The sequence below is a fragment of the Microtus ochrogaster genome, chromosome 19 (assembly GCF_000317375.1).
Source record: "Microtus ochrogaster isolate Prairie Vole_2 chromosome 19, MicOch1.0, whole genome shotgun sequence".
In the NCBI taxonomy this organism is placed as follows: Eukaryota; Metazoa; Chordata; class Mammalia; order Rodentia; family Cricetidae; genus Microtus; species Microtus ochrogaster.
The window spans coordinates 62,847,031-62,861,207 of record NC_022021.1 but is presented as its reverse complement, the minus strand read 5'-3'; the positions used below and the strand labels follow the sequence as shown (position 1 = coordinate 62,861,207).

Sequence of the window (14,177 nt, the reverse complement as noted above, 5' to 3'; positions counted from 1 at the left end):
GGCGGATACAAGGAAGGGAGAAGCCAGGAGGACGTGTGCACAAATCAGGGCAACAAACAAACCATGGGGGACTGCGAACAATGAGCTCTTTCATGAGAGGAGGAATCTGGCTTCAGGTGAACCGTCAGATGGAGCAGCTAAGAGTTAAATCAAGCAAAGCTAAGTGGTAAACCTTCAGTAGCTTAGGTAAATACCTAGCACAATTTAGTTAATAAAGTATTCCCTGCTGTGGCCCTGAGCATTAATCCTTGATTTCCTGGCACCAGGCTGTGCTGAGTGAGACTTGTGTCCTGCAATCCACTCCGCCAGCCTGGCCAAAGAATTTGCAAACAAATGTTTCTCACCTGTGTCCCTCTTAAACAAACTGATTCATCGTCTCAAACAGACAACCAACAACTAGAATACACACAAAACAAAAAGAGCGAGTCATGATGCAGGACTATAAGGCTGACTCTTGCAAGAATAAATTCCAAATGCTGAATCGAGAATATCTGGGGAGAAACAAGAGCTGATGAAGTTTTTTTTTTTGTTTGTTTGTTTGTTTAATGTTCTATCAAAAGAACTCAGCACACACATTTCACTGGCATTGGCTTGGAAAATTTGCCTCAAATTTTCTGGTCATATGAAACAAAGTAAGAAACAGTTCAAGACTGGTGAAATAGTAAAAAAAAAAAAAACTATCTGGAAAAAAAAGCAGAATACTAGTGACTAATGTAATAAACAGGCAGAAAGAGTTTAGATTCCAATTGTGCTGTTTTTGATGTTTCTGGAACAAACCACTCTTATTAATTTAAAAATTCTGTAATCATTTCACATATTGAAAACCAAAGCTGGGCCAGGTAGTTGTAGAACATGCCTTTAATGCCAGCTCTTAGGAAGCAGAGACAGGAGGATCTCCGTGAGTTTGAGGCCAGGCTGGTCTGCAAAGCAAGTTCCAGGACAGCCAGGGCTGTTACACAGAGAAACCCTGTCTCAAAAAACCAAAGCTGGGAAATACCAAAACTGTGACTTAACACCTTTTAAAAACTTATTTTGGCATTTTACTATTTGAGACGTGATCCCCTTACCTGTCAGTGATATATTATGGCTCTCCAAGGAAAGGTTTGAGTATTTTGCCATCATTTCTTCTCGAACAGGTAGACTTGTAAAAGATGAATCTGTAAGACAAATTACATGTGGTTACATTTACGATATCCTTGCCAAGGCTAGATGATTATTTAAAAACCAGCTTGGAGCTGGCCCAGATAGTTTAGTGGATAAAGGTGCTTGCTGCTGAGCCTGGTGACCTGAGTTTGGGTGTGTGTGGGTATGCACACATGTGCATGGATGCTATACATATGCATGCTAAAAAAAGTCTGTTCAACATTCTTTTTCTAATAAAAATGACTTAGTCCCACTCTTGGGCATGACTCATGTAGAGATTATATTAAAGAAATAATACAGTAAGTCCGAGACAGACACCACTCACTCGGTGCTAGTTAGGAAGAAAAAGTGGGTCAGAAAGAGCTATGGTGACTGCTATGGTTCTGATCTGGAACGCTGCAAAGCATACATACATCCCCTCATTTGGAAACCCTCTTTTCCTGGCCTCAAGGTCTACTGTGACATTTCTCATTGCATGTCTTAGTCCTCAAACGAGCGTGGGACCCTTTCAGATGGCCACCACCACTCATTCTGGTGGTGGTGACTGTCATTCACACTGTCGGTTATTGGAAAGTGACAGCAGTCGGGAAAAATGCCGTGTGTCACTTTTATCCTGACTCCACTTAAGCAAGGACAAAAGTACCTGGTGTACACAGTGTGTGCTGGCAAAGAGCAGGACGCGGCGTAAACTGGATCCCTAAAAGCTAATGGATGATAAAGTAACTGGTTGGGTCCCGAGTGATTGAGTCATTAACATTTCAGAAGCACTTATCCCTGGTATTAGTGTCATGAGCTTGCGTCTTTCATACGAGTTAGCACAGGATCTGCAGAGGGTAAGCTTGACCTTGGAGATGGCATGAAGGTCAAGGAGATCAGGCCTGGGAGGGCTTTCCCCTCTTCACCTCCAGGTACCAACCCTGGAAGAACCTATCTAGATCTACAAGAAAACAACGACAGGAAGGGGTTTCAAAGGCTGAAGTTCACCAAAATCTCAGCTCACCACAGCTGAAAGAATAAGAGAAGGGAAAACAAGACACCTGACGCAAGAGAATCTGGAGCATTCCAGAATACACTAGCTGCTGTAGCCATTTCTAACTAATAATTCACATATTGAAAGATATACTCAGAGGGCTGCAAACCTGCCACTAGCTGACACTAACATCACATCTTCGTTAAAATGTCAATCTTTTTATTATTTTATTCTGCTTTTCGAAGGCAGTGTTCTTCATGTAGCCTTGGCTAACCTGGAACACGCTCTGTAGACCAGGCTGGTCTTGAACTCACAGAGATCTGCCAGCCTCTGCCCTCCTAAGTGTTGGATCAAAGGCGTGTGCCACCACCTCCTGGCTAAGCATCAGCCTTTATCAGGTTCTACCTTCCACTGAACGTACAAAAGGATTCCTTCAAGAAGCAGCATGAGCAATTGCTATGAGTATAAAAAGCAGGCAAGGAGGCTAGGACGGGTGAGTTCTTGGTTTGGACAAGATATTCTGTAATCACAAAAAGGAGGCTGTAAACCTCATGGCTTCTACACCAGGACAGATGGCAGTGAGGGGCAGATTTAGCAAGCATGTGTATGTAACAGTAATTGGCGGGGAGGGCTCAGACAGATGTGGTCCAGATGCATCCCTGAAAGGGTTAGGCTGATTCACAAAAGGAAATAAAAATGAAGAGGTAGGAACTGCATGTCCCAAGCTGAGTTGGGCCAGTAGCTGGTGACCTAAAGTATCAAAATGCGATTGATAACAGCTCAGCACTTTGATGACAATGTCTCCACCATAAACCTCAGTTCTTAGAGAAAGCGGCGGGGTGGGGGGGATTAGGAAAAGTCACACAAATCCTGAGTGATGGTGCCAAGTTCAAAACATGCATTCTTCAGGGTATTACAATCACTTTTTTTCTTAATCATTTCTGGACATTTTCCATCTGGCTTTCTCTTCCAGGTAACTGATGAAACGCCAGCCTAAAAGAATCACAACTAGTGGTTGTTGCAGAGATTAGAGGACTTCTTCCTCCCTCTGAGGGGAGATGGTGCATAAAGATACTGCATCAAAGAACTGAGTGGCAACCTAATTTTCTTTTTTCTTTTTTCTTTTTTCTTTTTTTTTTTTTTTTTTTTTTTTTTTTGGTTTTTCGAGACAGGGTTTCTCTGTGGCTTTGGAGCCTGTCCTGGAACTAGCTCTGTAGACCAGGCTGGTCTCGAACTCACAGAGATCCGCCTGCCTCTGCCTCCCAAGTGCTGGGATTAAAGGTGTGCGCCACCATCGCCCGGCTGGCAACCTAATTTTCAACCCATTGTTACTTGATGCAAAAAAATATGGTTTTATATTATGTTTTTAAAACAAGTCTTGTGCCGGGCAGTGGTGGCGCACGCCTTTAATCCCATCCCAGCACTCTGGTGGAATCTCTGTGAGTTCAAGGCCAGCCTGGCCTACAAGAGCTAGTTCCAGGACAGGCTCCAAAGCTACAGAGAAACCCTGCCTTGAAACAAAGAAAAACAGGTCTTGCAAGAGGGGCTTAAAATTTACAGTAGTACCACCATGGAGTGGAATAAAGGTTACAGTGTCTCACATCTTTAACTGTGTGCTTTGTTTAAAAGAAGCAGACTGGAGAGGGTGTAACAAGGAAGAAATGCTAGAAAACCGGGAGGAGTCTTAAGAACTGTTTGTTTCTGGAAGGAAATCTTCAAGTGCGTGTTTCTGGAAGGAAATCTTCAAGTGCATCTCCTATAAGAATAACTACTTTCTCTAAGCTGGGCTTGCTAGTGCAGGCCTGTAATCTTTGCCGTTGCTCACAAGGCTGAGGCAGGAGGACTGCCAATTCTGGGCAACTCCATGAGTTACGGCTTCAAGATAGTCAATGAAAAGAGGGCTGAGACACCAGAGGTAGATATCACTTCCCACGCATGTGCAAAACCCTGGCTTTCACCCCCACTACTAAAAAAAAAAAAAAAATTAAAGATTGTACTCTCCAATATTTCTCTATTGCATCTTCTCTAGATTTTTTTAAAAGTTGATTTGCATGCATGTGTGCTTGTGTGACTATGTGTATCGCATGCATGCAGGAGCCTGTGTAGAGCAGAAGGAGGCACCAGGCCCTACTGAGCGTATAGATTCATGAGCTGCTGGGTGGGTGCTGGGAACAAAGCCAGTTCCTCTGCAAGAGCAGTACTTTTCTCTTAACCACAGAGCCTCTCTCTATACATCTTCCTCATTACAGTTTAATATTTTGGATTTAATACTTTTTGTTTTAAATGGCATAACTCAGGGGTTGAGCATTTGCCTAGCATGTACTGTTCAATCTACAGGACTGCAAAAAAGAAGTTCTAAGTTATTATTAAATTAAATATTATTCTGTATGCTTACTTTGCATATTTATTATTATAAATATGCATACTTAAGATTATTTTGATAAATCCTTATTTTAAAATTCTGACACACAATAGTATACACAATTATAAGAACTACAACTTAGGAGCAGGTAAAATATACTACTGAAAAATCTAAAATATGAAAAATCAGTATATTTTTTAATGGAGGCAACAATATATGCAAGAATAGAACTGCAATATTATGGCTTACCTACAGCTTTAAAACATCTTATTCCCAGGCAAAATCCTGCTCACGAATAATGCATTTGGAATTACATTTCTAGGCATCTAGTATTTCTATCCTCTTTCATAACTGTAGTACGAGGGAAAGAAGCAGGGGTGGTGTGTCAGGATACACGGAGTTGTGGGCATATTCCAGAGTCTGTTGAGGAAATTATGAGCTGCCAAGGGTACAAGTCAACCTTTAACAGTCCCAGACAAAGAACATTCCAGGCAGGTAACTAGTATAGTTCAGATAATAAGAGAATTACTGGACAGAAAGGCCATTCATCATTGAGCTTTAAAGAATAAAACTCTGACAAGCACAATGTGTACTTTTACATGACCTCCTAAAGCATTCCATAATAACGCCAACGACAACCAAGCGTTACTCAGACCAAAAAGTAAATGGCCCAAAGACTGAGAAAGCTTGGCTCTGAGTAGCTACATCCTCAACCCCCGTTCCCGATTTAGTCTGACTGCTTTTTAGCATCTACAGACATTCCTGTAACCCCGAGGTCCTGGTCTGCAGAGCTTACACATAAATATTTTAAAGCATAGATATCAAGTCTGCATTCACAGATAACTAACAGCCTCCTGCCCCTGCCCCGGGTCTACTCTGAGGATCGCTTTGGGAAGAAACCTCATTGCTGGGTGGGCGACTGAAGTGTGAAACAAGAAACCAGCTTTGGCTTGCTCCTTGCCCCTGGATATATGACAGAGGCACTTGGAGTGTTTAGATCAATCAAAACTCCCTTTCGGGTTCTTAACTTGTGTAACTCCAAAGGCCAAAAAAGATTTTATCTTGGCTTGGATGTGATGGTACACGCCTATAATCTCAGCACTTGGGAGGTGGTGGCAAGGAGATGAGGAATTCAAATTCATTCTTGGCTACCCAGTGAGTCTAAGGCGAACCACAGATAAAACCCTCCCCCCCAAAAACAAAAGCAAAACAGAGAAGACTCTGTTTGGGGATTAGGAGGGATACATTAGTTACGCTAACCTCAATAACTTTAAAAACAGAAAAAATATATATTCAATAAAACAAACAGCACCATCTTTAAAGACAATGTCTCTCATTCCTATAATAACATTACAGAGGTATCCCACTATGCCTGAATGATGATGGTACCTTGAGGAGTTTATTTTTAACAAAATGTTGTAAAGGAGTCTTTTCTTGCCCGTCTATGTTAGTGTATGTGTGCAAAGTGGTTTAGTCACAAGGTTGTCCTTATTATTGCAAAATATGAGAATATGAGATGCTGGCAACCAAGAGTAGCTGCTAGGAATTGCAAGGGAAAGGGTGGGGAGAGGGAGAGAAGGAGAAGGCAGGCAGGCAGGCAGGCAGGCAGGCAGGCAGGCAGGCAGGCTCAGCACACATCTAACTGTTTCTGTTTAAGGGCATGTTCTATTTTTTTTTTTAAAGATTTATTTATTATGTATACAACATTCTGCCTGCATGTATGCCCACATGCTAGAAGAGGGCATGTTGTTTGTGAGCCACCATGTGGTTGCTGGGAATTGAACTCAGGACCTCTGGAAGAGCAGCCAGTGCTCTTAACCACTGAGCCATCTCTCCAGCCCCTAAAGGCATGTTCTCTAGAAAATAGTACCAAGAGTTGGAGGGACAGGTCAGCAGTTAAGGTCACTTACAGTTCCTACAGAGGACCTGGGCTCAGCTGCTAGCATGCACACCCACCAAGTGGCTCACAAACACCTGTAACTCGAGTTCCAAGAAATACAATGCAGACTTCTGGCTTCCCCCCACACCTAACCGTACATATAAACACACACAGGTACATACTTACACGTCAATTTAAAAATGGAATCACACACACATGTGACCAGTTGTCAACTACTGTTTGAATGGAATGCCTGTGGCCAGTCAAGCTTCCTCCAAAAGAGCTGAGCAAATTTCGTTTCTCTTCAAACAAGCTCAGGTTTCTATGAAATGTCAAAAGCTGGCATTTCTCCCCCGATCTTTGTGAAAGGAACGTTGCTGACATGATGAAATGGGCCTCTCTGAGACATCACTTGAGGGCTTCCTGCATCAGAGATCCCACATCATCGCAGGCTGCACTGACGTAGGGAAGCTGCCATGCCTGCATGGCCAGCTCATGGGAAACCCCCGCTAGGTCTCTCTCTCTCCAGTGGGCATTTCTGCAGGCGGCTCAGAAGCACATGCTGCCATCAGCTTCCCATCCCTTCATTCCCCTTCCCGGCAACAGCTCTCATCTTGACATCTTCAACCTTGACCCTCAAGAAAATCCAGGCTATTGTAATGGGATTAGATTTGGGATAGGCACTCTTGGCAACAATGTCAAAGATAATGCTGTGGTGTTTCTTACCATGTCCTATCAGATCAGATGACAAAAGGAAACAAAAAAAAAAACAAAAAACAAAAAAAAACTTTTTAAAAGATTTTATTATTTTATGTATATGAATACCTTATTGACTTTATGCCAGAAAAGGGCATCAGATCCCACTATAGATGGTTATGAGCCACCATGTGGTTGGTAGGAATTGAACTCAGGACCTCTGGAAGAACAGCCAGTGCTTTTAACCTCTAAGCCATCTCTCCAGCCCCTAAAAGAAAACTTCTTAGTAAAATATTGTAGTGACTTTCACTTTGTTTGATTAAAGTAGTACTGCCACAGTTCCCGAATATAAAGTTATTCTTTCAACATTTGCTATTTGTGAGATTTTTAAATAATTTAAATATATATATATATTAAGGAAGTATTTTTAAAGATGTATTTGTTTATTAAGTATACACTGTTTGGCCATCATGTATACCTGCAGACCAGACCATTACAGATGGTTGTGAGCCATCATGTGGTTGCTGGGAATTGAACTCAGAACCTCTAGAAGAGAAGCCAGTCCTTTTTACCACTGAGCCATCTCTCCAGCCCTACTTGTAAGATTTTTATAGGAAATTACTTTAAAACTAGGAAATCCTTTGTCCTTCAGGAAATAGTTGACTAATTTAATTAATTTTTATCCATCTGTACTCATGAATTTCTATAGTATTTAGCTATAATCCATTAATACCATACTCAGGAGATTAACGCAAGAAGATTATAAACACAAGGCTAGCCTAGGCTACATAGCAAGCTCTTCTCAGTGAATTGCCATCATCATTTAGTACCCTTACTTATTTGGATGTGCAGTTTTTCCCAGATTGGTTCTTTGTGAACCCCTTAAACTGGCTCCTGACTCTTTCAGACATGGCTAATCAATCTTCAAATACTTTCCTGTTTCCTGGTGAAGGATGTCCCAGGTTTACACACTGCTCCACACGTTGGAGAAAGCAGCCATTTCTCCAATATTATTAAAAAGAATAGGGCTGGACGGCAACACCTAGGTGTTAAAATACACTTTGGCTTAGAAGTCAGTGGGCAGAGCTACCAACATCTGTATGTAAACTCAAACACACAACATACTTGTAACATGAAATATACACATATATAGCATGTGCATTATACATGATACATAACTTTGAACATTTGTGACAGGAAGAGACAAATTTGTAGTCATGAATTCTTACTGATAACAAAGGTTTCCCTCCCCCACTCCTCTTTATTTCCTCCTTCCCTAATTGAAAACCTGCATCCTGCTTTCCCTGATAAATTTCCATATTTGATCACAAAATTCCTCTGCAACTGCCACATCCGTCCCCCAGAGTCACTCTCCTTCCTCTCTCAGACTCGATCTTCTGGGCTGGTCTGCTCTGGAGCGTGGGTCAGATATTACTGGTCACCTTGCCCCTGCTCAGTAGCCCTTGTCACTTTGCTCAACTCTGAGACCAGGGGTGAGCTAAACTTTGGTGGGAGCATCTCCTCCCCTGGAAGTCATCCTCACCAGGATCTCTGTGCTGCTAGCTCCACCTACCAGACCAGGTAAAGATCCCTCCTGCTCCTGCTCTTCCAATGGCTATAGGCCCACTCAGGAAACCCTGAAGACAAAGGAGCTGAGGCGAGGTGATGGGAGTACCAGGATGAAAGTTGGTTGAACATGTTCTTAACAAACATTTACATGACCAAAATTTGGAAATATTCCAATTAAAGATGTGCTTATAAAAGATGGGCTTATAATAAATCTGTTCATTTAAACAGTTTAAATACCTTTTTAAGAGCATTTTTTTAAAAATTATTTTTATACTTTTCTGCGCATTGGTATTTTTGCTTAAATAAGGGTGTTGGGGTCCCCTGGAACTATGTAGTTCCAGACAGTTGGGAGCTGTCACTCTAGAAGAGTTGTCAGTGCTCTTAACTGCTGAGCCATCTCTCCAGACCTAGTTTAAATACTTTTTTTTTTAAATATTTACTTATTTATTATGTATACAATATTCTGTCTGTGTGTCTGCCTGCAGGCCAGAAGAGGGCACCAGACCTCATTACAGATGGTTGTGAGCCACCATGTGGTTGCTGGGAATTGAACTCAGGACCTTTGGAAGAGCAGGCAATGCTCTTAACCTCTGAGCCATCTCTCCAGCCCTTAAATACTTTTAAAGACAAAAACTGCTAGTGTTTTCTGTAAACATGTTATCAAGCAAATTCATTCCCACAAATATTTATTAGTAGAAAATATAGGGACTAATAGGGAAGGGAGCAAATCAAAACAGCATATAAGCTGTTTCTTTGGAAGAAGCTCGTTCCAAATTATAGCATTGAAAAGGTTTCAAAAATAACCCATTCCCTCAGTTTGTGCCATGTGATAATACTAATAATGATGGCAAAATATTCCTGTTTTTATAATGTTTCTTTCACAAAGGTATTTTATGTCGATTATTTAATTTAAAAAGGGGGTAGGCTGCTGAGATAACTCAGCAGACCAGGGCACCCCAATGTCTAGCTTGACAACCTGGGTTCAATTCCTAGAGGCCACATGGTAGAAGAAAGACGACTCTCAAGTTGTCCTCTGATGCTCAGGAGCAGACTGTAGTATCCATGCATGAGCACACATGTACGTACGTGCATACACAAAATAAATAAAACAATAAAAAATTAAGAAAACTTGAAAAAGCCAGTAACCCACTCTCTGTGCCTTACCCCTGACTTCATTCCAGAACTCAAAGCTGCGTGTGTCCCTCAGCTCCTAACATGCATGCAGACTCTCACACTATGCTCTTGGTCAATGATTGCAGTTATCTCAGAAAAAAACTGTGCTTAAAAACACAGGCTGTGGAGTCAAACTAGCTTTAAACTTTCTGCTCAACCACCAAACTAACTATGTGTACTCGGGCAATTGCTTAACGGAAGCCCCAACTTCCTCTTTTGAAAATCAGAGAAAATAAAATCTAACTCATCAGGCTACCCAGGGCATAGTACAGGGGCTGGTGCACATCTTTTACAGAGTGTAAGTAGAGGGACTTGTACCCAGTTTGTTAATGAAATTCCCCCTAAAGTCTTTTTTTAGCAGAACACCTATCTCTAAGTAGTTCAAAGTATAAATACAAAAAGCATCCATTAAAACTTGCAGTAGTTTTCAGCAAAGAAGACAAATGTCATTAAAATACTGAATCTAGAAAGCGTTGTAGACCTATTTATTTTTGTGTGTATGTGTGATCTATGTCTGTGTGTGTGTGATCTATGTCTTTGCCCCAGAAAGGCCAGAAGAGGGCATCAAATAGGATCCCCTGGGACTGCAGTTACAAATGGCTATGCCCTACCATGTGGGTATTGGAAAATTGAACCTGGGTCCTCTGGAAGAATAGTAGCCAGTGCTCTTCACCGCTGAAAGTGTAACCACTTTGAAGGTCAGCTTCAAAGTAGACACAGATGCCATGCTTTTCAAATTCCCCATTGTTTCTGAACTTTCGCCTGAGTGGAGACTGTAAGGAAGTCCCATGATCCCCTCTGCCACCGGCACATGTATTAACAGCTTCAGCCTGTGCATTAAGTTCAAGGCAATGCCAGCAGAGTATATAACAATACACCCTCAGGGGCCTCTCATGTGATTTTGCCTGCTTTACCTCATTCATGGAGTTTTCAAAGATACTAAGGCAGACTGCCATCTATGCTAAATAAATCAGGTTTTTCTAAGGCAAGACCTGGGTATCAATCTTTTTGAAAGCTCTCCTATAATTCTCACACACTGTCAAGTGGAAAACCAAACTTCTAGGGCTAACCCAAAATACTCTGATTCTCAAAACAACAGTTGAGGCTGAATTTATGGTCCCAGGATGGAGCTGCTTCCTTCCGTGAAGGAGGCCCAGAGTTACACACTCACAACTGAGGAAAAGGAGAGGGAAGTGGAGAAGGGCAAGGAGGGAAAAGAGAGGGAGGAGGGAAGGTGAGAAAACGGGAAGAGGGAAGGGAAGTGGGCTGGAAAAAAAGGAAACAGTATTTGGAATGGATGAAGCCAGAAGAATCAGGTGTACTCGAGGAGGGGCGCAGGGAAGCGGGTCAAGCCCTGGACAATTATTTTTAAGTCTTATGATGGAAAACAGATGTGAAGCAAGAAAATCCAGAAACTGGAGGAATCCAAAAGGTTTGATGCAAGTTGTGTGTGTGTCCCTTTGATCACTTTTAATAGTATATTGAACCAAGCTACAGGTTATAAGCTCATGAAAACAATCTATAATAGCTGAAACCCTTCTGTACAAGAATGTCTGGACTTAGTTCCCAGTGGGCCAGTCTCAATTGCTTGAGCCGTTAGCGGTGATTTAAATGGGAGCTAACCCTTCACTGACACAGAACCTGCACTGAAAAACAGGTTACAAGGACCGCTGGCGACACAGAAAGTATAAACAGGTGAGCTAATTCGGCAAACTCGATCTTGACTTTCGGTAATGTTTTTCAGATAAATCCTTCTGTTGGCATGCCTTAAGCACGAAACCCAACACCCTACGGGGAAAAAAGTTTTGTTTTGATAAAGACCATGATGTAAAGACAAGATATACACAGATAATTTTCTTATCTGGGCTTGATTGAGTTGGCTGGGTGTGGTGATTTTTAAAAAAAAAAAAAAACCATCTGCTCTAAAAAACATCCTCAAAGCCAACACCTGCCAGGAGGAAAGGTGATCTGAGGGCCTCGATGTGGCCTCTAGTGAAGGGAGTTGGCCTCGGGAAATGTGGACTCCTAAAGCCACAGTAGCAGAGGCCAAGCCCCCAGCATCGCCCGCACAAACCCACGCACTCTATTAGCCCACTTAGTCGGAAAATCCCGATCCTGTCCCAGTACCAGCCCCCGGGATCAAACTGGGATATATTGGAACCGGAATCACCCCCAGAGCGGGCGGACCTGGAGCCGCCCCTTCTCCCACGTTTCCTCCTAGGGTAACCCGCACCCAGCCAATGAGAGGCCACCTTCGCTCCGCTGCCGCCAGCGCCCGCATCCCCGCGGCCCCTGCGCGGGCGGCAAGGGATGTCCTCCAGCTGGAGGGTCGCGACCACTGCGCCCCTACTCGTGCTCCCAGAGCCCTCCCCGGTCCGGTCCCTGTACCCCAGGCACCTGCGGGATCGCCTTCTGCCCGATGTGGGCACGTCGCCACCAGAAGGCACAGAAGCACCAGCGGGCAGCCGGGCGCCACAAACGCCCTCGGGCCAGTGAGCGAGAGCATGGCGCGGGCGGGTCTGTCCTGGTCGCTGTTGCGCCCTCGGTTTGCTGCGGTCCGTCTCCCGTTTATTCCTACGCACACTTGCTGGTAACCGGGCGCCCACTGCCAGTCCCAGGGACAGGACACGCGAGAAAAAGCGGAGTGGGAGGGGCCGGCCTCCCTGGCCTCCTCCCCCGAGACGCTCCCGGCGCACCCGAGGCCAGCCCAGCCTTGCGCCGGCCCTCATCAATTATGCAGCCCGCAGCCCGCTGCTGGCTCGCCCGGATGTGCTGTGCAACCCGGGCGCCGCATCCTCTCCCGCCCCCACTCTCTCGACTTGCCCAGGTTGGGATGGCAGCTAGCTAATCGAGCCAGCCAGGTGATGTCTAGCCCATCACCTCCGGGACGTGTTGCAACTCTCTACAGACTGTATTTTGCGTCCACTGGATGGATTCGCTTATTTACTTTGAGGAGGCAGGTGAAAAAGAGTAGATACTTCTGCTCCTGTGCATCTTAAATCTACAAAGGTTTGTTTTTACCAGACCAGAGGCGCGCTATCCAGTGGCCCTGAACCCGGTACTTAGTGTTCCTCAGAGCTTCCTATCAGTCATGCACACCCTCCCCCAACCCAATCTCCGAAGGTTTAGATAGTTCCCTCTGGATTAAGGTTTCAGAGTCCCAAGGCCCCCATAGTGTGTCTCCTTTTGTTTGCTTGCCGCAACAGTTTTCCTGGCGCCAAAGAGCTCAAAAACAACAAAACTAAGTAAAGGGAATACTCTGTAAACGGCAGAAGGCCACTCTCACCTTTGTCGAACTTTGTGGAATACAATGTTATCTCTTATCCATGAGGGGCCTGAGGTTGGAATTTTTGGCTCTCACACCAAATAAATTAAGATAATTAAAAACGATTGTTTTGCTGGCCAGGAGAAAAGGAACCTATATTCTAACGCAGCAGCGTTACTTAGCAGGCCTTTGTCCTTTCGGGACCTCCACTGGGGAACACTGCAGGAAGGAATTTGAGAATGAGCCGGTGTTCGTGAAGCACCGGTGGAGTGTATTAAAAAGGCATTTTTCTCAAGACAGATTTAAATATGAGGATTAATTCAAAACCGTGTGTGTGTGTGTGTGTGTGTGTGTGTGTGTGTGTGTGTGTGTTTCAGAGCTGTTAAATAAAGGGCAGGAGGATGTTAGACACCATTTTGGTGGCTAACAAGCTACAGCTCAAAGGACTGGTAAGAAACTTTTTTGTTCTTTTATCCTGCTTTTTTGTTAGATGAAATTATAGGCTGATTCCACTGGCGCCTTGGGTGCAATGACAATATGATAAGATCAAAGCAGGGGCTGCACGCCGTCCACTGGATAGTTAAGCCACTCTTTGTGGTATATGGAGTGAAATTCCTGGGAAACTGTAAGGTTTACACGTGGAAAATGAGAAAGGCCATATACATGGTGGCGTTAAAGGCAACAAGCTGCTCTTTTTTACATTTTCCTTTAAGGTGTATAAAGGACCCAAGCAGGCCCAGGCTTGGCAAACAGGGCTCCAGTAGCCCTTGCCCTTCCTCCTTCCCTCTCCTTGTAAACCAGAGATTATAACCCTAAAGCGAGCTCCCAAGGCCTATTCTCTTATTTGGCCAATTCCTCCTCCTAGGGTGACTACCAAGCTACAGCTATCAAAGAATTGACATCCAGCAATCAAAAGCCTCCATCTAATTGGAATGTCCAATCAAAGTATACCATCCTAGCCCATCCTAACACTGACCTCCCCTTTTTCTCTTCTTAAAAATTATGCCTGCGAGATCGTATGCTGTGTTTTCTTCCTGACTCAAAAAGCCTCCACTTTAACTTTTCTTTCCATTTAATAAAGGATCTCTGTGAAAACAGGTGTTTGGGTACTGTTTATGCC

The 14,177-nt window shown here is 43.7% G+C and overlaps 1 protein-coding gene across 1 annotated transcript in view; it reads right to left on the bottom strand.

The window, feature by feature from the left end:
• The window catches only part of Emb (embigin), a 45,973-nt gene extending 33,360 nt beyond the window's left edge, over positions 1 to 12,613 (bottom strand). The window contains exons 1-2 of the mRNA XM_005356828.2: positions 12,190 to 12,613; positions 1,068 to 1,157 (exon numbers count right to left, since the gene is read on the bottom strand). Of these exons, the coding sequence (XP_005356885.1) occupies positions 1,068 to 1,157; positions 12,190 to 12,298 (199 nt within the window). The 5' untranslated portion in view covers positions 12,299 to 12,613. The remainder of the gene's footprint in view (positions 1 to 1,067; positions 1,158 to 12,189) is intronic.
• Between the last annotated feature and the right edge of the window lie 1,564 nt (positions 12,614 to 14,177).